Below are 24,755 nucleotides of genomic sequence, written 5' to 3' on the forward strand. Positions count from 1 at the left end.
TTCCCCATCCGATACCAGGTGTGAGATTAATACTTTCCAACACTTGATCACGAACGCCATCACGTTTCAACCTTAATCCATTTTCATTTAGACAGACGGGGCAATCCACCGACCACCAAAACAGTTCACAAGGCCCTACCCCGTCCATCGTCCTTATAGTTGTAATAAAAGGGAGAGCAAGCAACTCCTATAACTCGCGAGTGACAGGAAATCACTCGACTTTTACCAAGTCCTATTTAAGCAAAGCAGCTACTCGGCCTATCATACTAGTGTTTAGATCAAAGGAAACTAAGCCATGCATCTACGATTTCAATCAACTCCTGGAATGTAAATGCACACACATAACAACAGAAGGCATGCACAAGTTTAGAAAAACTGGGTTATGCTCCGGGGCTTGCCTTCAAGCGGGACGGTAGCGAACTAGTCCTCGGTGAGCACGGGCTCGACTCCTGCAAGCGGCGGCTCAGCTATGACTTCATCTTCCGGCACCGGGTGAAGCTCTTACGTGCCGTCGGCTAGGTTCAGCTCTACACGAAATGCAATGCAAGGGTGAGACACTTATACGATGATTTCAACAGCGGTTGCAAGGATTTAGCCCAAAAAATATAGCAGAACTATAGGAAAAAGGTGCGGAACCCACTTTATTGGATTCTACTCAGAACGAGGATTCCAACCCAAGTGATTTCGCATTTTTCTGATTTTTCCTCGATTTAAGGTGTAATTTCCAAGCTTCTGCCGATTTAAAACGAGTTAAAAGAGTCGGATCGGGGAAAACTTACGATCTGACCCTTAGACTTAAGGAATAACTGCACCGGGATTATTAGATTTAACACAGAGAAGTCCTCAAAATTTTACACAGATACCCTCGGTCAAAAGGAAAAAAACACACCTGAGCTCTCGGGCGAGGCGGACAACACTCGGGCGAGAAAGACAGGGTTGAGTGAGACGGACAGCACTCGGGCAAGGCATATAGGGGTCGGCAGCTCACCTCCGGTCCCACTGACGAGGTCTTGGGGTCGGGAAGAAACAAGCCAAAGCGGAACGGCGGAAGGCGGTAAGCTTCGGGCAGCGGCGAGGTCCGGCGGAGCTCCGATGGCGGTGGTGCTTCTGGTGGACAACAAGCAAGCTTTAGAGCTACGCGAGAGGATGGCGAAGCGGCTGGCGGGGTCAGCAAGGTGCGGTGTTGGGCGGAAGGGGGAGCTCCATAGAGAGCTCAGGCGGCGACGCTTGAGCGCGAAGCAGAGGAGTGTGTGGCAGCGAGTGCGATGGAGAAGAACAGAGCAAGTAGTGCAGCAAAGGCGGTGGTGGCAAAGGGAACTCAGGTAAGAGGCTTCGGTACCCCTTTTATAGCTGCGCGAAAGAGTTTGGAGGAAGGAAAATGAGCTCGAGCGGGCACGAGGATAAGATCGAGGGAGAAAAAGTGCTCTGTCGCGGTGGTGATTGGTCGACGCTTCCATTGGCGAGCTCGGGCGCGATCTGGCCCTGGTTGGGCAGCAAGGATTTGGGGCTGGGGCGAAGCGGGTTTGCCGGGCACGCGGATCTGCTAGGTCTACGCGCGTGTGTGGTTGCGGCCATCCATGGTGGCGGTGTCCTTGGTGGATAGGAGGGAGGGAAGGGCACTACAGGCAAGGGCGTTGCAGGCGAGGTGACAGGGCGAGTGATGTGACGCGAGCATGCGCGGGACTAGCGGCTCTGTCGGAGCACGCTACTGGCGGGGCGGCGGAAGAGCTGTCATTGCCTGCGCGGCGGTTGGCGGAGACGGTAGCGTCGCGTGGCGCGTGCGCGGCAGCACGACTGAGGTGTGACGGGAGGGTTGGAAGGCGTTGGGGTGCACGGCCGAGGATCCGGGTGGGGCAGATGCGCGCGGGAGGCGAGGCCTCGGGCGGGACAAGACGGGGCGGAGAGGCCTGCAGGTCGCTTCTGCGCGAGACTGGGAAAGAGGCGCGCTACTCCATCTTGTCGCGGCCGGCGACTGGGCGAGGCGGCGCTCGCCGGTGAGGCCATGCCACGCGGCAGCGACACTTTAGAGCACGGTGCACGCGTGCTCTGGCGCTTTCTGGCTGACGGATTCGCGAGATCCCTCGCCGGGCCCATCTTCAAACCTCTGGATCTCTCAATTTCCAAACCGCACCATGTCGACTTCCTTTACAAGAGTTGTAGCACACAGACCAAGGTCCAACTTTTGTAATTTGACCGGGTTCAAAAACACGGTGGATTTGGAGAATTAAAGCTCCAAAGTTTGGAGGAACGCCTGTCTTCAGAACTTAGAGAAAAACGGCGGTTTTGCTGGTTTTCAGGGGTCGGGGCTGATTTGAGCTGCAGATTTGGGAAGCTTCGGAGGTGAATTGGACCAAGGTCCAATTAACAAAGTTGTTGTAGGAACTTCGTTCTCCGACTTCTATAAAGGGGTTTCTTGATGCTCTGTTCAACTTTCCAATGATAAACCCGCTTTAAGGCGCTAGGTCGGCTGTTTTCCAGACTAGGGGACTTGTCTTAAGATTAAAACTCGGCGTATTAAATCTAGGTCGTTACACCGCCATTCAGTAGGCGGAGAGCTCTGCGTCGCGACAGCGGCATGCGACCTCTTGCCCGACTGAGGCATTAGGTCCGCACGCGTTGAACCGTTCCGTCTACCCACCACAGCAGCCGCCTCGAGCAGGGCAGGGCATCGCGGTTGCACCACAGCCTGACCTGGCACCTGCTCCACGCCATCCGCATGTGCACGAGCGGCTCAGGCCGAACCGTGACGCTCGTAGAATCATCAACACCTGACGCCTAGCTCGGCACGACGTCGACATCGACCGGATGGCAGCGAGCGCGTGCAGCGCGGGCCCCAGCCAGCTCCACGAGGAGCACGAGGAGACGCACCCTAGGCATGGTGATCGTCCGAGTGACCGGTACGGCGATCGGAGCCGTAGCCTGGACGGCCCGGGGCCACGGGCCTTCGGTCACTGCATTCAGAAAGTGTCATTCCACAGCGCTTTCGACCGCCTACCAACATTGCCAAGTACATTGAGGATACGAACTCCCGGTGTATGGCTTGAAGACTTTCGACTCGCCTGCGGAGCCGGCGAAGCGGATGATGACTGCTTCGTCATCCAATACCTCCCCATCTGCGTAGGGGGGTTCGTTCGGGTATGGCTCGAATTTCTCCCGCCCAATAGCATCCTTGACTTGGGGGGCCTCAATAAGGTGTTCATCGGGAACTTCTATGGGACATACGTCCGCCTTGGGAATTCCTGGGACCTCAAGAGTTGCAAGGAGGAGGCCAACGAGTCCTAGTAGGATTACATCCACAGGTTCTCAAGCCAGTGCAACTCCCTTCCTGATATCGTTGATGCAGGCATCATCAGCGCGTTCCTCTTTGGGACCACCTGGAAGTCCCTGGTCCACAAGCTCGGCTGTGTGAAGCCCCATACCACCCGCGGCCTGCTCGACATCGCCATGAACCATGCCTCTGGCAAGGAGGCAGTCGGGGTGATCTTCAGTGGCGGACGGGACAAGGGCAAGGCCAAGCGCGAGGTCCAAGATGAGGGCCCCTCCACCCAGCGGGGCAAGAAGAAGAAGAAGGATCGGTGCCGCCTGACCAACCCAACCTTGGTCGCCACGACTGAGCGCCTGGGCAAGTAGCCCCAACAGGGCCAGTCCGACCACTTTGACAAGCTGATGGAGAGCCCGTGCACCAACCACGCCTACCCCATCAAGCACCTCTATAAGGACTGCGAGCTCCTCAAGCGCTTCCTGCGACAAGCTGCCAAGCCCAAGGATGGGAAAGGCAAGGAGGACGTGATTCGGAGGGGAGGCACGACGGTCAAGGATGGAGACGGCTTCCCTGACCCCGAGGGATGCCTCATGATCTTCAGAGGGTCCGACGCCAACCATAGCAAGCGCCAGCGCAAGGTGCGCTATCGAGAGGTATGTGCCGCCGAGTCGGCCATCCCCACTTTCCTTCGCTGGTCGGACTCCCCGATCACATTTGATCAGGGGGACCATCCTTCCCACATCCCTCGACCAGGTCACTACCCGCTCATCGTCGACCCCAATGTCGGCAAGAAGCGCCTCACTAGGGTGCTGATGGACGGGGGTAGTGGCCTCAACATCCTGTATGCCGAAACCCTCGACGCCATGCACATCCCCCGGTCGGAGCTTCAGCTCGTGAGCTCTCTCTTCCATGGTGTGATCCCGAGGGCGTAGGCGTACCCGCTCGGGCAGATCGATGCTAGGAAAGCCTAGAAGCAATGTGGAAGCAAAGACAAAAGATCCGAGACAAAACAACTCTTAAGCATCTGATGGCACACATCATAAATTCATGCATATGTACCTTAAATTAGTGTTTTCTATATTAAAACTAAAAGGACTATGTAATATAGGGATATATATTTTTATGATGACATATGTAGGTAATTTAGATTCAGATTTAAAGGTTACTTTAGGTTATTTTTAATATAAAATATATATGTAATTTAGATGCAAATTTAAGGGGTTATTTTAAATTTTGTTTTATAATGGCAGAGGTGGGTAATTTTGGTATACATATAGAGATTATTTAGATTTTTATAACAACAAAGATGGGTAATTTTTTAGAAAAATATAATAGATCCGGTGGCTATGATGATTAAAACAACTGGAATGTTGGGCGAACGTTTTAAATTTTTGTGAGAAATTCTTGAATTTATCTTTTTTTCTAACGCATCTTGCGAGGATTCATACGGAGGCTCCAGAAGTAGTCCCCAATTTATAATAGTACGATTACTAGGATTACTTTAGATTATTTTTTATATTAGAAGAGTGGGTAATTTTGGTATAGATGTTGGGGTCGTTTTGGAGTGTTTCCATAATCACGGAGGTCGGTAAGTTTTTTTTAAAAAATATATCCGATGGCTACGATGGTTAAAACTACCAGATTAATAGATGGATGTTCTAATTTTTACGAGAATTTCTTGAATTTATCTTTTTTTTTTCAACGTGTCTTATGAGGATTCACGAGGAGGCTCTAGAAGGGATCTTCAATTAGTAATAATTAGTTACAGTAAGATTAGAATTGGCCTACCTGACTTTTTCCTCGATGTTTAAATTATTTTAAAAAATCACAAAAATCTTTATATGAAAAAAACCTGAAGCCGTGTTTGCCAATCTGTACCCTAGTGCCTTCACGTGACGCGACGTTTTAGTTCTAGCCGAATTGATCGCAATCCTAATTCCCGATCGACGATCATCCATGCCCTTGCCTAGTGGCCATAGTGGTGTGTTGGTTGTTTGCTACCCACTAGCCATGCCCAGCGCTTAGTGATGTGTTGGTTGTCGTTATCTCATCATATTCAACCTCCAACAATTGATAAAACAAACTTACTAAGGGTTTATAATCTAACGTATTACATAAATTTTGATGTTTATTTGAATAAAGGATCTCACCGGACAAAAATGGACCAAATTGGCCCAGGTGCAGGTTCGGCCGACCTTGATCTACCACATTCTCCAGTCTAGCCTCGCACACATGAAAGGAAACACACTTAAGAATGATGAAGCATGTTGGATCGACATCGGTTGGATCAGAGGGTCAGGGTGGATCTCACATAGATCCATGGGTCCATCAAGTCGAACACAAGTGGTGCACTCACCTATCAATTGACCCAATGGATAACCCAAGACGTCCATGACTTATGACGGTGGATCGGAGGGCTAGAGGACCATAGGTAGGTTCAGCTGAACCCACCATGGCTCCTACGAACACCCAACTGCCACCAGAAGCGAGTTACTGACTCCAAGATAGAATCCCCGCCGTGCACGTGGCAAAGGTAGCGAAATGGATGGGCCCACAGTGAACCGCCTCCTCCCTCGCCTACAAGTACCCAATGGCCTAAACCGAGCTCATCAAGCTATAAATAGTGGGAGTGGCACTAGAATACACGCACGAGAGAGAGAAGAGCTCCAAAGCAAAGCGTTTGCATTAGAATACTTAGAAAATAGGGAGAGAGGCGAGGCGAGAGTACCATGGAGGAGCTAGAGCTGTGAGGCCCTCTTCCACTCAGTAACTCAGTGGATGCAGCTACTCTTTAAGTGACTACATCCAGATCTTGTCCGGTAACTTTGTTAATTCATGACTAATTAAGTTTCAGTTCTTACCTACTCTTGTTTACGGTTCCTCGTTCACTGCTTACGGTTCCTCTAGCAGCGGAATAAGGTAGTACTCCCTCCGTCCCCAAAAGAATGCAATTCTGGAACAGTGTCATGATTTATTGTATCAAGTTTGACCTATTATAGATGAAAAGGTATAAATATATATAATATCAAATAAACATCATTAGATTAATTATGAAATGTATTTTCATAATAAATTAATTTGGAGCTATAAATGTGAATACTATTTACTACAAACCTGGTCAAACGTGAAGCACTTTAACTGGCACGCATACCATAGTTGCATCCTTTTCAGGACAGAGGGAGTAATCAATAGTGCTAGATCGAGCTCGGGTCAGGCGAAAAAAGTCTGGTTCGTTACGAGCTAATATAAAAATTTATACCCAATACCATCCCATAGGTAGACCTGAACATTTTAGGCTCTGCCCGAGCCCGGTGGGTTTTGGCCCGTGCAAGCTGTAGGGTTGGGATGGTAAGCAAAAATCAAGCCCAAAAGAATTTCTACTAAAAATGAACGAGGAGCCCAAGCACGGCTTCACAACGTCTATGGCTACATGTGCTGCCTTTCGTCTCTCCTGCGGCCTTTCCAAACTCGATACACGATACCCAATTTTGCCAGATATCACAAGGGCCTTTCCAAGAAAAGAACGATATTACAAGGGCTTTCACGCAAAAACGAAAACTCCATTCCACTGCCGCCGCTCCATTCCAAAAATCCAAAACCTCCCCCCAAAATCTCAAGATCCGCGGCGACCATGCGCCGTGGTGGCGGCGGGGGCGGCGGCGCCGGCCGGCGGCTCCCCAAGTCCTCCCTGGCGCTCTCCGCGCTCGATGCCACCCCGGCGCTGGACTCCAGCGCCATCCCCATCCGCAACCTCGACTCCGCCTTCTCCCGCCGCGACTCCGACGCCGCCAGCCTCTGCAGCAGCCGCCCCGCTTCCTCCGTCGGCGTGGGCGTCGGCGCCGGCCCCAACTTCTCCGACCGGGCCACGCAGGCCGCCGCGCTCCGCATCGTCAACGGCTACCTCTCCCCCGCCGTCACGCTCCGCGGGCCGCTCCCCGCCGCGCGTGACATCCAGGCCGCGCTCCGCCTCCTCCTCGAGCGCATCGACTTCCCCCCCAATGAGGCCACCTTCGAGGACGACCTCATCCAGGCCCTCCGCTTGCTGGGATGCCCCCACAAGATCACCCGCTCCGCGCTCAAGGCCCCCGGCACCCCGCACTCGTGGCCGCCGCTCCTCTCCGTACTGCACTGGCTCACCCTCTTCGCCCAGTACTCCGATGCGGATGCCTCTTCCGCCGCCGAAGCCCCACCCAACGACCTGCTGCTCTACACCACCCAGGGCTACTGCCACTTCTTGTCGGGGGACGACGACGCTGTCGAAGCCCTCGACGAGGAGTACCTCTCCAAAGCCCGGATGGACGGTGAGGCTGCCGTTGCAAAAGTCCGTGCTCTGGAGAAGGATGTGCAGGAATTGGAGGCCGAGGTGAATAAGCTCACCTCTGGTCCCTTGCGGCGGGAGGCACTGGAGGCACAGAAGGAGGCCTTAACTGCAGACGTTCACAAGTTTGAGGCGGTGGTGAAGACCTGGAAAACTAAGATCGACGAAAGGGACGAGGCGTTGGTGGATCTGGAAAAGGAGTTGGAGGCAAAAGTGTTGGATGCCCAATGCACTGCTGCTGAAAACCAGGAGCTGCTGAAGAAGGTGGATGCTCAGGCGTTGAATGTGAGGGATATGGAGAGAATGCACAGGGAGATGCTGGCGATTGAACGTGACATTGCCAATGCTGAAAATGGGAAAGCGGCACTGGAGGATAAGGCCTGGGAGCTTGACGCTAAGCTGGTTACCAAGCTCGAGGAGCTTGAGGGACTTGCCGAGCAATGCAACCAAGCCCTCAAAAGGTATGAATGTGCCAAAATGCCTACTGTAATTTCTTCATTTTTTTGAATTTATTCCTCCATTCTTCTCGGACCAATTAACCAATTGTCTGCAGGCGTTTTTGTTCGGATGCGGAAAGCTCTATATAATCATTCATTTGATTTTTTTTCATCATCTTAAGCTCTATAGTTTAGACTCTGGTTAAAAAATATCAGCTCAAAATTCCTTGTGTTTTGGAGAATTGTTTTGCTATGTATAAATCTTTAGGCCTTAATTGTGGTAATCATGATTTATAAGTTTTCTTAAATTTATTGAAGATTCAGAGTTTGTGTTCATCATAGTTTCATTGATACTCTTTTGCTGCTGGCATGGCCCTTTATTTGTGCTCATTGCAGTTCTGTATGGCTTCTATGTGCTCCATAAGGAATTAGTTTGTCATTGTATTACTGAAATTTCATGAGTTGTTTTCAAAGATGCTTGAATACTTGATTTTTCATCAGTTATCCTTGAGGTTCAATGGCTTAAATTTATAGTGCTGACTGCCACTATCTGTTCGTGATCAACAAAGCATCTAACGTGTGAAAGATTAATCATCTTGACCTGATAGCTTTTAGGTATGATCTGTTTGGATGTTTCCCTGATCATAATGAATGGAACATAAATCAGCACGGTAGAGGTGTTACAGAACCCCAGAGAACTTATAGACAAAATCATTGTAAAAGAAAGTCAATGAACAATGTTGAGAAGTAATTTATGTACATTAACAAATCTATTGTTTTCTTAATCAGCTTTGGTCCTTAACTAATTGAATAATGTGGACTGGCACATGGCCATCAGTACAAGATAGTTTGGCTGCACATACAAATTTTGAACTAGGTTTATGCCAAACAGTGAATCATGTGACTTAACTATGAAACTTATTGTGTCAGTGATTATGTGGGGCTAAATGATTTGTTTCAAGAAATTTGGGAATATTTTAGTAAAATTTTGGGCTTTTGAATAGCCAGCTGACATCATGTGTTTAATTTGTTGCCGTTGGGTTAACTAAAGATAGAAACAAACAAAGATTGAGATGTGATCTTTTTAGTGTGGTTTTGTTGTCGGTATTTGCATTACCAACTACTTTTGTGAAGTCTGTTTGTATTCTGTTCTCATTTTTACTCTGCTGGGCCAATTTTCAGGTTGAAACCTGGTATTGATTTTCAGTACATGATAAATTCAAAAGGATCCTCACCTGCGGAGATGCTAGGCCCTGGTTACAAAACAGTATTGAAACCTGCACTTATGGCTCATGCAGAGGAGAACAAAAGGATCACTGTCTCAAATCTTGCAGAGTCAGTTGATCTACAAAAGCAGTTGCAAGGAAGTGCTAAAATCCTGGAGGAGGAAAAGAGTAATATTTCCACTCTCCAGGCTAGACATGACAAGGTAAGTCCCTCCTTACAAACAGTACATTGCATTTTGTAGTTCAGAATGAATGTGATCTGAAATTAGTTTGCTACTCTTTGATTTGTTATTCTTGTTCTGAAATAATTACCACTATTGACCAAATGATATAACTCATCACGTTGTTCAGAATGAATGGATTTGACTTATGAAAATTCAATTTTTCTGTTATTGTAAATCAGACTTAATTTGTCTGGTGGACTATACTGATGTGGTGTGATTAGACTTGAGGGCTATCTAATTTATGTCTTTTGTAAAGATCAGTTCTTTTTGTAAGAGCAGGGCATGGTTTATCTTTTAGCATGTATGTGTATGTCCTTCCACCCTTTAGTGAGCCGCGCGGTGTCTGAAAGAACTGTATTGCAACTTTTATGTATGCATGGTTAATGAGTATCTTGGAGACTATCTAATTCGCAGAGTCAGAGAAATAAAATGATGACTATGCCAATCAGTCAAGTGTTGGAGCAGTTGTCAAATATTAGAAAATGGGTTTTAATTCTGTTTTGCCCCCGTGTTGTAGCATTTCATCACTTATGTTACTCTGGTTTGCATCCTTTATTTAGTGTTCTTGAATTCCTTGTCCCAGTCTGTTTTCATGGTGATCCTAAACAATTATTTTATGGAGAAGAGCTTGGCCCTGGCTTTACCATACATCTCAAGTTGTTCTTGTATTTGCTGTTGTCTAGATGGTTGCTCGTTTGAATTTGCTGGATGGTGAAATCACAAATGATGACTCAAGATGCACAGCTGAGGCTAGACGCATGAAAGATGAGTTGGAGAAAAAGTACAATGCGATAAGGTCGGTGGAAAAGGAGGCAGACGAATTTTTGAAGGTACTTATCATACTCCCTCCATCCCAAAATATAGCTACATTTAGGAACTTTCAGACATTAGGAAGACTGAAGAAAAGACTAAATTACCCTTGATTGATTTCTACAGCTGCCTATGCACTAATTACGTGCTGATTTATTGTCCGCTCTAGCCGCTTTGCATGCCTGTACATATGACGCTATGTTTCTGCCTACGTTCCTTTAATTTCCGTTACACTGGCACTAGATATGCATCAGGCTAACAATTAGCTCTTGCCAATTCTGGTTCATTTGTTGCCAGATTCAACGCCAACTAAAATGTGAGGTCCATGCAAAAAGGTGACTGACATGCATTTTTTTCTCACCGTGTAAAAACTTGCAGCCAAATTAGTTGTGGAACAAAATTAACGCCAATCACCTAATCCATTTTAAGTGACGCGGAGAGATGGATTTAGGGGGGTGAAGGGTATTTTTGTCTGTTCACATGTAAAAGATGGGTTGGGAACTCAAAATGCAGCTATATTTGAGACAAGTTTTGAATGTTTAATGTAGCTATATTTTGGGATGGAGGGAGTATTTGTTTTGTTAATTACTTAAGATGTGTTCTTTTATTAGCTTAACACATTCACTATCAGATAATTAAAATAAATTCTATTTGATTTGATAGAATTCAGAGAAGAGGCTTCAAGATGCAATACTAAAAAATGATGAAGAAACTCAGGCAGCTGCTACCGAGTTGCTGCAACTTCTTGAATCCATCGCTGAGCATAAAGAGTTCATGGAAGCAACGATTGCTCAGAGGAGGAAGGAGCTTTATGAAGCTGCAGATTATATAGCCTCTTTGGCATCCAAGACATCATCGCCCAGTCCTCATGTCTGAATGATTAGAAAAATTCATAATAAATTGCTGATTTCCCTTCTACGAGCTTTGGGTCAATTGTCACCGATACAATAGATGAAATAATTAATCGATTATGTTTAAGAAATGACATCAAGTTTTTACTATGCAATAGGTGGGTCGTATTAGGATAGTCTTAACAAATGTTTCATTCTCATTAAATAATGTGCCATGTAAGCAAATATGATGATCATGAAGAGGAGAGGTATTAGAGTTATGATCCGAACTAATTTAGCTATTATCATCGAGCTAAACAGTAAACACTGTACATGCTCTAAAGAAAGTTTTACTGGACTATGTATAGATTCAATACTTAAGGCTTGGTCGACAGTGCTTTTTTTTTTAAAAAAAAGTCCTTGCTAAGTCCCATTCAATCTGTAAAAAAGAATGCCCATGCCTTTTTTAGTGCAAAAGAATGTCCATTCTCATCTTACCGCTCGGGTACAAATGATCATCTACTCCCAATGGCATTAGCCCTTTCCGTGTACGTCTATAATGCGTGTTGAATTCTTCAATATTGTCATCTTTTTATCTTTAATAAGTCGTTTTCTATCTTCTTTAAAGTCGTTGGAAGAAAAGGATTGGGAAATTGACAAAGACCAAAAACACATTAATTTACATCGAGTCTCTAGACTAATTCAACAGGCACGGGGCGAAAAATATCACATCCATCAACCAGTAATATTGGCATTTCGCATACGACTACGTCAAGGGGTTAAATCTTTACAAGGTGTATGCACAACTTGAACTTCTCCTCCCATCCTCACCGGGAAGGAAGAACAAGCAAAAAAGTTATGTGAATGAAAGAATCGGATTTCCTATTCTATCTCTCTCTGAAACAAATCAGAAGGAAAAAAAAACATTTCCCTCTTAACACATCTAGGCCTCGTAGATGGTATCCAGGACGGGCCTCCACTGCCTGGGCCCAAGCCCATGATGATCCTGGGCCCGTTTACCGGCACACGCAGCCTCTTTTCCTTCGACCGCGTCCTCCTCGCCGTTGACCACCATCGGGAAGACCCTCTTGCCGCCGGCGGGCCTGTTCTTCCTCGATTTCTTCTTCCCCGAGACCAACAGCCCGATGGCCTGGACCTCACGGTCCCCCAGCCGCGCCCCGGCACGCCCGGCAGGCACGAGGAGGTACACCTCGCCGGCGTGCAGGAGCTCGTCGGCCGCCATCGGCCGCACCCGCCGCTCCCTCGTCACGTCAGAGGCGCGAGCCACCACGTGCCCCGGCGCGTCGATCATCAGCTCGGCGACCCCTGTGTGCTCCTCCACCCTTGTCCGGCTGCCGTCCGGCGCCACGACCACGGGCCGCGCGCCGGCGCCGCTCGCGACGACGCACTGCGAGACAAGGTTACCCATCCGTGTCCTGCTGCAGGCAACCACCAGCAGATCTTCGGTTCCTCCTGGGAATCGAGAGCGGCTTGGAGTTCCAACAGAGCTGTTGCTTGTGACTTGTGAGAACTGAGAAGAGCTGGCTGATGACTTGGATTGGATGTGCTGCTTGGGTGAGCTTGCACGGGGTGGCATCGGGTATATATCGTGGTGGCGGAGACAGCCAAGGAAGCTTCCTGGAAGGCGCCTGGTTCGAGCTGTGGCTGACACGTGGAGGCGTATGGTGCGTGGGTCTCGCGTGTGACTGGCTGTGGCGGGAGTGGGAGTGGCAGCGGGAGTGGAGTGTTCGGTACGTGAGCCTGGACTTTTGACTCGTCGTTGTTGCCCGCGCACCAGTGAATACTTTTCAACACGGGAGGCGGATTTTTGAACGCTGATGTGATGGAAAATTAGGGTAATTATGCCATTTACTGATGGTCCACGTATCAGGATTGGTTATGGAGGTGAGGTACTAAATTTTAGGAGGGGTCATATCGGATGTTCGGACACTAATCAGGAGGACTAAACATGAGCTAATTATAAAATTAACTGCAGAATCCCTATACTAATTCGCGAGACGAATCTATTAAGCCTAATTAATCCATCATTAGCAAATGGTTACTGTAGCACCACATTGTCAAATCATGGAGTAATTAGGCTTAATAGATTCGTCTCGCGAATTAGACTCCATCTATGTAATTAGTTTTGTAATTAGACTATATTTAATACTCCTAATTAGTATTCAAACATTCGATGTGACATGTACTAAACTTTATATGAGCCTGTATGTATCCAAACAGACCCTTAATCATTTGTTTGATCGAATCAAACTTAGACAAATGCGTCGTATGCATGCAGTTAGCAGCTAGTGCAGTGAGATGTATTAAGATTATGAAGACTATGAAGCATGGTGATAAGTATATGCCAAGTCAGCAGACTGCATGGTTAGGTCGGCCTGCTCCGGTGTTGAACACTTCTAGTTTAGACTAGGCTCTCTTTTTTAAGAAAAATTAAGGATGTTTAGACCTCGGCTTTGGTGTTAGTTTCGTTCTTCTTTGCACTGATGGCCCCCATTCCATTACCATAACTATAGTTTTGAGTGCCTAAAATAATGGCAAGGGCTCCCGGTCATCATCGTGTTAGGTTTTTCTGGTACGGGATGATTCCTTCACTTTCTTTGGTTCAGAGAATATTTATTTTGTGTTTGGTAGAAGGGACGTGAAACATGAATCATCTAATAAAAAAATATAATCAAATTGTTAGAATACACAAAAGAACCGATTCATAACATCCATCTCATATTATACCATTTGAAGCGCAGAGGCAGGAGGTCCCGGCCTGGCATGGCTAGTCCCTTGGTTATTGGAGATGACGATGCAAGGAGGTCGCGTGGGAGCAAAGATGTGCGTACCATTTTAGGAATAATGTAATTGAGCATTCCTCCACGTGGTGGACGTGTTCTCGGCATTATTCGCTCCCTAATCCAACAAGACATTCTTGATAATCACAATCAACCTTACACAATTATGTTTTATCAATAAAATGTAAAGACAAACTAAGTATTTGCAAAGTCAATAATATATTCTTATGAAAGTATTTGAATTCAAATCACAAGTTAGACCTGTCAACTAAATCAAGCTTATAGATTTAAACAAAAAAATATGAGCATCAAACTTGGGAGACATGTACAGTCTTGCGCATAAATTTAACTTGACTTCGCTATGCACCCTTTTGATTAAAATTGTTTGTAGTAGTTGGATCAAAGAAAAGCCACACCGCTTCAAAGTCGCTGAGAAATAGCATGTAGAGAAGGAGGGAAGAGGTTCCTCCGCAGTTTTTCATCTGCTGTTAGGCCATTGACATGTGGGGCTGGGTCGTCCACGCGTCAGTGACTCAACTACAGATTCAACTGCTACAGAGGAGTCTCGTCTAAAAGGAGCGGAGGCTCGATTATTGGACCTATCAAGTAGGACCTAGACGAGATTTAGGACTTTCTTCATATCATTCGAAAATAGCGAAACTAAAATACCTGTTAGTCATAAATTACTTATTCCGAGGTATATCTTATATTTTCATGGAACTTTTTGTAAGCCGGAACATTTCTATCTTGAACATGGAATATTTGTCCCATCTTCATAAGAAAATTAACTTGAATAACAACAACAATGCGATCAACAGTCTTTTATTTTAAATTTTATTTGCAAATGAGGTGACGTAGCAATCTACCTTCTGCATGCACCCACACTATTTCGTGCGACAACCGCAAAATTTGTCTCTGAAGCGACGTGCAACCGCGCCCCCTCTCCACCCGTTGCCCCGTCGCCCTTCGCCGCCACATCCACCACCGCCTCCTCCTCCTCCCCTGGATCTGGGTCCCGATCCACGCCAATGCCGGCGCATCGGCGCCGTGCCTGGGGTTCCTAGTCTCGCCTGACCAACTCTGGATCCCTTCCCTGTCGTCCCCGTGGTCCTGGCGCGCGGCTGTTTGATCGCTCCCTCGATCGGGAATGGAGCGCGGGGGGATCGGGGGCGCCGACGAGGAGGCCCCAGCTCCGAAGCACCCGCAGCAGAGATACCGCTCTGTGGAGTCACAGGACCGCGCCGTCGTGCCGATGGCATCCATGGAGACCGGCTCGTCCGCCGCAGCGCCCAGGTGACGGCCTGATCCTAATTTCCCGCGCATTTTTTCGGGGGCGTAGTTGGAAAGCAGGGGATGCGCAGCATGCGAAGATCATTGGCGTTGATTAATGTGGTCTGCCAAGCCTAGACATTACATTGGAATATTGGACACAGGGATCAGGGGAAATTGAGATGGTTTCGGTGATGATGAGTGCATTAAGTTATTTTGAGTAATGTGGTTTGAGATATGGGAGGGTTGTTTGCATTCTTTGTGTGTTGCACGAGTAAATTGCAGGGAGCTTTATTCTTTCTAGTATTTTCGTTATCACCCTAGTGACCTGGTCATAGAGGCATTGAAGAACAACTATGATCAGTGCCTGCCTTGAATTTTTAGCCTTTTTTGTTTTTTTCTTGTATTGAGCCCATTGGCCATACAGAGCATGCAAATTTAATTATTGTAGGACTGCAAACGAATCCTGGTTGTTTGATTGAAATTCTGAATGAAGCGAGTTTGTGTACACCTCAGTTTGGATCTGTGGCTGTAAAGTTTGGAGACACCGGTTTGATCATTTGGTGTTCTAAAGAAATCTAGCTCTGCTTTGCTGTAGCTTAGAGCCCAGGAGTACAGTTGTCCTTCTGTTGCACCTGGATTCTCACTGTCATCAAATCTACTGTAGTATGCCAATGTGGCATCACCCTCAGCTTCTCCAAATTATTCTAGGCTTCTAGCCAGTGGTTTCTTGTTCCTTTAATTATCTGTCTATGAAATTTGAAAAGTAAACTATTGGTTTTGGTGGGAAATGTGCAAAAACTAACACACCTGTTGTTCTATGATAGGCCCACGAAGCCTAACCTAAGTATTGACCCAAGAACGAAAATGACATCTTCAAATGGTCATGCTGTACCTAATGCATCTCAAAGCGATTCAAAGCTCGAGCTCTTTGGTTTTGACTCGTTGGTCAATATTTTGGGACTCAAGAGGTATGATAATTTAATCTGTTGATTTTATTCATATTAACTAGGGACTTGAAAGTTTTTACCCGCATTTGTGTTTTCCTTTTGTTAACCCCTTACTGTTTAACAAAAGCTAGAAACTAAAGCCATTTGTTTTACCATACAAATGAAAAGAAACATGCCCTACATCTGATTGATTATGAACAGTATGGCAGGAGAACAAGCTCAGGCAATAGCTAGCCCAAGGGATGGTGAGGATGTGGGGATTACTATTGGATGCCCTAAGGTTGGTTTTTGGCCCATGAGCACAAAACGAAAAATGCATTCTTCCTAAACAGTAGTAAAACTGTGTTGATAATTACATTTATTTGATTTGGTTTGCAGGAAACTGAGCCTAAACTTGGTACCATGATGGGTGTCTTTGTTCCATGTCTACAGAACATCTTGGGTATAATATATTATATCCGTTTTACCTGGTAGGCTTTCATTCCCATTTCTTGTTATTACATATCTTGCGTTGGTTTTAATTTCTAGTTAATTTCCGCAGCTTAATATTTTAGTTCTGGTCTTCGTATTTATATTTTTCCATGTCATGAGTATCATGTAATGCAAGTGTCCTTGTTTGGCAAATAACCTTCATGTAACATTTGCCATCACTTCATTCACTAGCAACAGGCTGTTTTCATAGTATACTCAAGTATACATATGGTAAGTCAGTAATTTAATCACAAGTCCAGTCTACTCCCTTCGTCCCAAAAAAACATGTCGTTTTAGAAATTCTAGGACAAATTAACAAAGAGGTCAAATAACCATGCAACCCCTGCTGTTTGGAGCACTTCCTATAAAAATGTTTCTATCAGATTCGTGGCAGCACTAATCAAGGAGCATGCATGGCGCCATGCAGATTAGTTGCCGCTGTTGTTTGTCGTTGGCGCCATTCAGATTAGAAGAACAGATGACGGAACGAAAGGGAGAGAACGACGGGAATCACAGGATTAGGATGGCAGTTTTTTTTTGTTTCCGGATCCATGTGATATCCAAAAGCTACAACAATATGTTTTGTGGGACAAAATTTGAATCCTAGAATGACATGTTTTTTTTTGTGACGGAGGGAGTAGGTATACTAAGTAATTTAAAATTGGTACCTTGAAGGGCTCTTCCGATCGAGCACCAAGAATGTTTAGCATTTCAAAATTGTGCTTCATGACACTCCATATTCTCTTATGCACAAATTACCGGTCTATTCCAATGTTCAAGAATTGACAGCTTGTTTTCTATTTACCATAGGATCGTGGGTATGGGAGGCATATGGCAATCACTTGTTTTAGTTGCATTCTGCGGTGCATGCACATTTTTAACTGGATTATCATTAAGTGCAATTGCGACAAATGGAGCTATGAAGGTATGTTGAATCTGAGAAGATGTTGTAGGTGAAACTTCCTTGAACCAGTGTCTATCATTTCTTATTTGCACCTGCATGAGTTTGTTTCGTTTTTGTTCTGTGTTCATGAAAGATGATAGGCAATGAAGCTAATACCTAATAAGATCTAACAGATAAAGATCGTTGTTGAAATCTCAAAATTGATAAACTAAGAATGTAGATAGAATAATAAAAGTACTATTACATAATTCCCATCAACAATAAAGATAGAAACCACCATCTACCCGATGGCCCGAGCGGTTGACCCTCTCTTTCTATATTATAATACTGAATCTTATCTATTATTTGTGAACTCAACTACTCATAAAGACATAATAATTGAGATATTAGATTTGATTCTCCATCTTGAGCTTTTGCTGTGTCAATGGTATACACTCAATTGCAGATCGATAAGGATAGAGGATGAGTGATCAATTCATCTACTCGATTTTGATTCTTATCTTATCTTCCGGGGGATATGGGTGCTGGCAATCCCCCTTCATCGTACATGAATAATTTATCCATTCCATATCCCTGATTCCCCTCTGTATTTTCTCAGTTATTCACTTGTTAAAAAAGCAATAATCATTCCATAAATTGGTTGTATCTGCATTCTGGTCCAGAAATCTGAACAACACTAATGGACCTATCTTATTTTTCGTTTTGATCATCAGGGTGGTGGCCCTTACTATCTAATCGGCCGTGCACTTGGTCCAGAAGTTGGAGTTAGTATTGGATTGTGCTTCTTCCTTGGAAATGCTGTTGCTGGAGCTATGTAAGCCTGCATTACAGCATGCCAGCTATTTGCCACTCCTTTCCATATGCTTATTTTCTCTACAAGCAAATTATGTGGAAATGAATCGCCCCAAGAGGCCCAAAACCACACCCTGAATCTTGTTTTGTGTTACTTAGTTATATAACATGGATGAATTTGTGTTAGAACATGGTGATATGTTAGTGCCATCTTTGACTGTTGACAATATTGCAGGATGAGGCTGTAGTATATTTTCTTGAGAAAAGAAATCATGCTTGTTAAGAAATTTAAATTTTTAAGACCAAAAATGGAAATAACACAGAATATTATGTGGTAAAGAGTACATCTTGTTTCTTGACAGGCGTGCTTTAAATTTTTTTTCAGATATAGCAACCTAATGCGCATTATTCCATTCTTCCGTGAGCAGAGTTCATGCACACTTTAGTATTTCTCTCTCTGCTGACTACTTTGTTCTTATTTGGCATTACTCTTTCAGGTACGTGTTGGGAGCTGTAGAAACATTTCTGGATGCCATTCCATCAGCTGGATTTTTTCAAGGTACTCTGTTTTTCAGAACTCTAACCAGCATGTTTCCTCTTGGTTTGTTTATGAAAATCTGATGTGTGTATTGATTAATTTGTGTATTTGGACAGACAATACCATAAAATTAAATGTATATTCTTGTGTCCATTGATGTGAAGGATACATGCATTGCAAACATGCTAGCCATACATTGATGTGTGCATACGTGCTTTGTGTATATTTTTTCAGGAGAGCTATGTATCTTTGTATTAAGAAGAAAGTGCTATGTGTGTATGTTTCCCATAAAAGTAGCCACTACCAAATTTGAACAAAGAAGCCTTTGGTTGCAAGCAAGGGTAGCATGAAACCCAACAAGAGTAACGCTAATCAAAGACAGAGAATGGGAAAAAAGTATAGTAATAAAAATAAAAGAAAAATAGTAAATCAGAAGTAATTGATGTTCATAAATTAACTTATACAAATGTTAGCTAATAATAAGGGGAAGGAAATTTTTCACATGGTGCATGTTATGGGCTTATGGCTACGTATAGATATATATACAAGATAATAAAAACTTGAAATTTATATCAAACTGGGTGGCTCTTTTATACTCTCTTTACATATTACAAAACAACTGGGCCAAATTTTCCTTGCTAACACTATTTTTATTCCTACTGATGAATCGTTATTATAAACTTCTGGGCATGTCTGGGGTTTTTGAAATATGGTTTCAGTGGTAAAACTACCTACAAGGCACTGTACCTGTGTGGCATTTGCCATTTCACATCCTAAAAAATGTAAGCTAGTGGATAGTCCACCATAATACTATTATCTTGGCAAACAAGAGGGAGAAGGAATGTGAGGGATCTATTTTACCCTCTGTGTTAAGATAAAAAATTAAAGTTGGGGATTGATGAAAGCTATTGAGGAAATGGTTGCAAGTTTATTATATTGGTTTCATGAACCAGTGGAATTTGGATGTTTTTTTGGTACCATTTGTTGAATGGCTTCAACTGCAGCGCAAAGGATCAGGGGCATCTTATATAATTTTGCATTGTTTCTGTCTCCGAGTCAGATATATGATTATAATGTCCACCATTTTTTGTATTCAATAGATAAAAAAAAATAAAAAACAAACTTAGGATGTGCCTGGGCAGCAAATGCCGCATATTACCTCCGTCCGTTTATAAATGATGTCGGGTAGCTCAAAATTGAGCTGATCGACGTCATATATAAATGAACGGAGGTTGTGAAGTTTGACGCTCAATTTCACCATGTTCATAACACATATGGGGTAGGAATGCAGGTACAGGTAAAAATTTCAAATTTTATTTTTGTTGAATAAATAATTGGGAGATTATTTGTTGCAGTGGTCTGAGTGCAAATAGAGTTTATCAAATTTCGGATTAGTAAAAAGGTTCTTTCTTTGAAGTAGTGAATTTGTGAAAGGTTACTTTTCCAGTGGTGAAGAAACATGTTTTTCATTTATGTAAGTTCTGTTGTTCATTTTTTTTCTATTTGAATTAACTTGTAGCATTTTAAAAAGCAGAGAGTGTAACAGTGGTCAACAATACATTAGCAAATGGTACAACAGTAGCTGGTGGAACAACTATATCAACACCTAACCTGCATGACCTCCAGATCTATGGTGTTGTCATTACAATATTGCTCTGTTTTATTGTATTTGGCGGTGTCAAGATTATCAACAAGGTTGCACCCGCTTTCTTAATACCAGTCCTCTTCTCAATACTCTGCATTTTTATTGGCGTCTTCAGTGCACCAGGGTCTGATGCTTCAAGTAAGTAGTATTTGAACTAACATTTTTTTTGAATATTCTTTTTTTGTACTGAGATTTTTTTGATGTTTTTCCTGAATAGAGGGGATCACTGGGTTGAGTATGACTACACTTACGGACAACTGGAGTTCAGATTACCAACCTACAAACAATGCTGGAGTCCCTGATCCAAATGGATCGATATTATGGGATTTTAAGTGTGTCCTTTTTTCTGCTTCTGATGCTTGCCTTTTGAAACCTTCCTATTAGTGACATAACAATGTGATTTATTCATCCATTTATTGTGTTTAACCAATGCACGCCTACTGACAGATTTCTGTTTTTGTTTCAGTGCATTGTTAGGGCTCTTTTTCCCAGCTGTTACTGGAATCATGGCTGGTTCAAACCGGTCTGCGTCACTGAAAGACACACAACGTTCCATACCAGTTGGGACATTAAATGCTACCCTTTCAACTACTGTGATGTATCTAATATCTGTCTTCCTATTTGGAGCCTTGGCTACAAGGGAAGAGCTTCTAACTGACAGGTTTGATATTCTAGAAATAAGGCATCAGTTTTTTTAAAAAAAATGTTGATAGGATGTTCCCTAAACTTTAGTTCTAGATGCCTTTAGCTTATTGAGTTTTAACACTAAGGGGGAATGGTGGATGCTTACATGCCTTGTAACTTGTAAGTCTATTTGAGAATCAAGGTATCAAAAAAGTCAGGTGGAGGCAGCACACATTGCGAGCCGGAGGCATGAAAATTGCAGTGGCATGCGTTATTGGGTGGGAGGCTTTTTTATTCGATCTGGAACGCAACTCGTTCAATAGGTGTGAGGAACCTCCAAATTAATTTCACTTAATCAAGTTATCATCCATTGATCAACTCAATTAAAGAGAATTATTTCCGATCATCCTTGAGATGTGTCTTAAGCAATGCCCAGGATTTACACACACCTCACAAGCACAAAAAAAACTCGGTCGGTGGGCAAAGGACCGTCCCCCACGGTATTTCACTAAGAAGAGCTCAACCGGAGCTCGGCCGAGAAAGGTCACAAAGCTGCCCCCTCCCCCACATGGAGATGGCGTCCCTTGTCGTTCGGGCCTTTACCCGTCCTTTGAGACCAAACCCACAACCAGCCCCTTACATGAGGGCTAGGTCACCATAGGTCGGCTGCCGACCAGGGAATCAACGAGTGACTTTTTTAATCCAGCCCCGTTTAATTCGTTCCCCCATAGCATATCCATACATAGAGGTTTGCAGGTCGAGTTTTTTTTACATAGAGGTTCGCCATACATGAAAGTTGTTCAAGTTTACATAATTGAGTCTTAGAGTTTTGCAGCTGAAAGTCTATCATAGCTCTCATACAAGTATACAACACATAACACAAAATAAGAAGGTTAACACTATATACCCATAGTACCCTTCTCTTAGCCACCAGCTGTTACTGCTCACCCACACCTCCGTCCGTGGGATAGAAGTACCAAAAGACGATATCCGACTGGGGATCACCAGCAACAACCAGAGCTGGCTCTATGATTTCAAGGGCTCTTGAGCAAATTGAGAACTATGGTCCTTTAGTCTAAATATTTCTTTTTCATTTTTAACATAGAAAAGGAGATTGTAGTACTAATAACATGTACTCTTGAAAAAAAATTCAATACTACAAACTAGTATATGCTGTTTCTTAAGGGTGAATGATAGTATAATATGATCACACAATTTGAAATATTTGAAAGCTTTAATTCTCTAGGTTCATAAATGTATATTTTGCTGTTTCTTCAGATGAACTACTTTCTGGCTTGTGTAGTCAGCTCCTAAACATGCCTAATATATGCAGGCTTCTTTCTGCAACAATTGCTTGGCCTGGTCCAGCAGTAATTTACATCGGTATTATTCTGTCCACTTTGGGTGCAGCACTACAAAGTATGACTGGGGCCCCAAGGTTACTTGCAGCAATAGCAAATGATGACATCCTTCCTGTTCTTAATTGTTTTAAGGCTTATGAAGGATCTGAGCCTCATGTAGCAACTCTGTTTACAAGCTTCATCTGTATTGCTTGTGTTGTGATTGGGAACTTGGATCTGATTACACCTACTATCACTATGTTTTTCCTTCTGTGTTATGCTGGTGTGAACTTGTCATGCTTTCTGCTGGATCTCCTTGATGCTCCTAGCTGGCGCCCTCGATGGAAGTTACATCACTGGAGCCTTTCTCTGATCGGTGCCTCTCAATGCATTGGTATCCTTCCTCATTCCTGTTTTTTTTTTGTTTGACCACTTCGAAAATATACGTCTGCATGTTATAATCAGTAAATAATTTTAAGAATAACATCTTCAGAAGCCTAATGGAAATTTTAACACTGAATCTGAAAATTTGTGTACAGAATCCAAAATGTATGCTTATGAGTCTATATACTTGTATTTTGGTGAAGATTATTTTTATAGTATAACTAAAAGAATCATATCCTTGAGATGTACTGAATATTTTGAATAGTTTGAGACTAATGACAGATGATTTTCCCCTAAATATACAGTTATCATGTTTATGATCTCATGGACTTTTACCGTGGTCTCCCTTGCCCTCGCAAGCCTCATCTACTACTATGTCAGCTTAAAAGGAAAGGCTGGTGACTGGGGAGATGGATTTAAAAGTGCATACTTCCAACTGGCTCTGCGAAGCCTCCGATCAATGGGAGGTAGAATATTTTTTGCATGACAAATAAGCATTCTTCATCTGACCTGCAAGCTCCATGTTTTATAACTCTGACCATTTTCTTGCAGCAAATCAAGTACATCCCAAAAACTGGTACCCCATTCCTCTCATATTCTGCCGCCCTTGGGGTAAACTTCCAGAAAATGTCCCATGCCATCCAAAACTTGCAGATTTTGCCAATTGCATGAAGAAAAAGGGCCGTGGTATGTCGATTTTCTTCTCAATCATTGATGGTGACTACCATGAATCGGCCAAGGATGCAAAGACAGCCTGCCGTCAACTTAGCGCCTATATTGACTACAAGCGTTGTGAGGGTGTCGCGGAGATCATTGTAGCACGCTCAATGTCTGATGGTTTTCGCAGCATTGTTCAGATAATGGGCCTAGGCAACCTGAAGCCAAATATTGTTGTGATGCGTTACCCTGAGATCTGGCGTCGTGAAAATTTGACACAGATACCTTCGACATTTATCAGCATCATAAATGACTGTATTATTGCTAACAAGGCAGTCGTCATTGTGAAAGGACTAGATGAGTGGCCTAATGAGTACCAGAGACAGTATGGAACCATTGACTTGTATTGGATTGTGAGGGATGGAGGGCTAATGCTCCTGTTATCTCAGCTGCTACTCACCAAAGAGAGCTTTGAAAGCTGTAAGATTCAGGTCTTCTGCATAGCTGAAGAGGACACAGAAGCCGAGGAGCTAAAGGCTGATGTGAAAAAGTTTTTGTATGATCTTCGGATGCAAGCAGAGGTTATCGTTGTGACTATGAAGTCAATGGAAGCACGTACGGAGCTCAGTTCTGGTGCTAAGAAGGATCCCGAAGAAGAACATGCGAGTGCTCAGCATAGAATCAGAGCATACCTTTCTGAGATGAAGGAGACTGCACAAAGAGAAGGGCGGCCACTGATGGAGGGTGGCAGACAAGTCGTGGTTAACGAAGAGAAGGTCGAGAAGTTCCTCTACACGATGCTGAAGCTGAATACAACTATCCTCAAGTACTCCAGGATGGCAGCGGTGGTGCTGGTGAGCCTCCCACCACCGCCTCTGAACCACCCGGCCTACTGCTACATGGAATACATGGATCTGCTTGTCTTGAACGTACCACGGATGCTGATAGTTAGGGGATACAGGAGAGACGTCGTCACACTTTTCACGTAATTTTATTGGATATACATTTCGAGGATCTAAGTTTATTCCTTTTGGTAGTTATTATACCGTTCCAGCATTATGGTGCTCACATGGTACATGGGTTCTACTGTTGAAGTTGGAACTTGGAAGTCAATTTTCAGATGGGTACATGCATAGCATTAGTTTCATTCATTATAGATTGAAAATTTCACAGCATAGAAAATACCTGTTCTATAGATTTTTCTTTTTATTTTTACAGAGAAGTTTTTCTCCATAGATAAAAGCTACAGAGCTGTGTTTTATTTTGCATTGCC

The 24,755-nt window shown here is 44.1% G+C and overlaps 3 protein-coding genes across 3 annotated transcripts; 2 read left to right on the forward strand and 1 right to left on the reverse strand.

The window, feature by feature from the left end:
• The first annotated feature begins 5,909 nt into the window (after positions 1 to 5,909).
• On the forward strand, positions 5,910 to 11,388 carry LOC117857954 (kinetochore protein NDC80 homolog). Its single transcript, XM_034740890.2, has 4 exons — positions 5,910 to 8,041; positions 9,200 to 9,446; positions 10,151 to 10,297; positions 10,941 to 11,388. The coding sequence occupies exons 1-4, from the start codon at positions 6,693 to 6,695 to the stop codon at positions 11,151 to 11,153; spliced, it is 1,956 nt and encodes a 651-aa protein (XP_034596781.2). The 5' UTR covers positions 5,910 to 6,692; the 3' UTR covers positions 11,154 to 11,388.
• A 443-nt stretch (positions 11,389 to 11,831) lies between these two features.
• Positions 11,832 to 12,679, reverse strand: LOC117857955 (uncharacterized). The gene has a single exon (XM_034740891.2). It carries the CDS (start codon positions 12,534 to 12,536, stop codon positions 12,051 to 12,053), a length of 486 nt encoding a protein of 161 aa, XP_034596782.1. The 5' UTR covers positions 12,537 to 12,679; the 3' UTR covers positions 11,832 to 12,050.
• Positions 12,680 to 14,839: 2,160 nt separating this feature from the next.
• LOC117855916 (cation-chloride cotransporter 2) lies at positions 14,840 to 24,723 on the forward strand. Its single transcript, XM_034738317.2, has 13 exons — positions 14,840 to 15,201; positions 16,005 to 16,148; positions 16,329 to 16,407; positions 16,506 to 16,597; positions 17,409 to 17,523; positions 18,216 to 18,316; positions 18,792 to 18,853; positions 20,367 to 20,615; positions 20,695 to 20,809; positions 20,944 to 21,138; positions 22,435 to 22,835; positions 23,131 to 23,292; positions 23,378 to 24,723. Exons 1-13 carry the CDS (start codon positions 15,056 to 15,058, stop codon positions 24,469 to 24,471), a joined length of 2,955 nt encoding a protein of 984 aa, XP_034594208.1. The 5' UTR covers positions 14,840 to 15,055; the 3' UTR covers positions 24,472 to 24,723.
• Positions 24,724 to 24,755: the final 32 nt, after the last annotated feature.

This window comes from Setaria viridis, chromosome 5 (genome assembly GCF_005286985.2).
Source record: "Setaria viridis chromosome 5, Setaria_viridis_v4.0, whole genome shotgun sequence".
In the NCBI taxonomy this organism is placed as follows: Eukaryota; Viridiplantae; Streptophyta; class Magnoliopsida; order Poales; family Poaceae; genus Setaria; species Setaria viridis.

Coding starts and splice junctions, on each gene's coding strand:
- LOC117857955 (XM_034740891.2), bottom strand. CDS start 12,536: ATGGGTAACCTTGTCTCGCAGTGCGTCGTCGCGAGCGGCGCCGGCGCG.
- LOC117857954 (XM_034740890.2), top strand. CDS start 6,693: ATGTGCTGCCTTTCGTCTCTCCTGCGGCCTTTCCAAACTCGATACACG. Junction 8,042..9,199: donor TGCAACCAAGCCCTCAAAAG/GTATGAATGTGC, acceptor GCCAATTTTCAG/GTTGAAACCTGGTATTGATT. Junction 10,298..10,940: donor AGGCAGACGAATTTTTGAAG/GTACTTATCATA, acceptor TTGATTTGATAG/AATTCAGAGAAGAGGCTTCA.
- LOC117855916 (XM_034738317.2), top strand. CDS start 15,056: ATGGAGCGCGGGGGGATCGGGGGCGCCGACGAGGAGGCCCCAGCTCCG. Junction 16,598..17,408: donor TATTATATCCGTTTTACCTG/GTAGGCTTTCAT, acceptor TATTTACCATAG/GATCGTGGGTATGGGAGGCA. Junction 20,616..20,694: donor ACCAGGGTCTGATGCTTCAA/GTAAGTAGTATT, acceptor TTTCCTGAATAG/AGGGGATCACTGGGTTGAGT.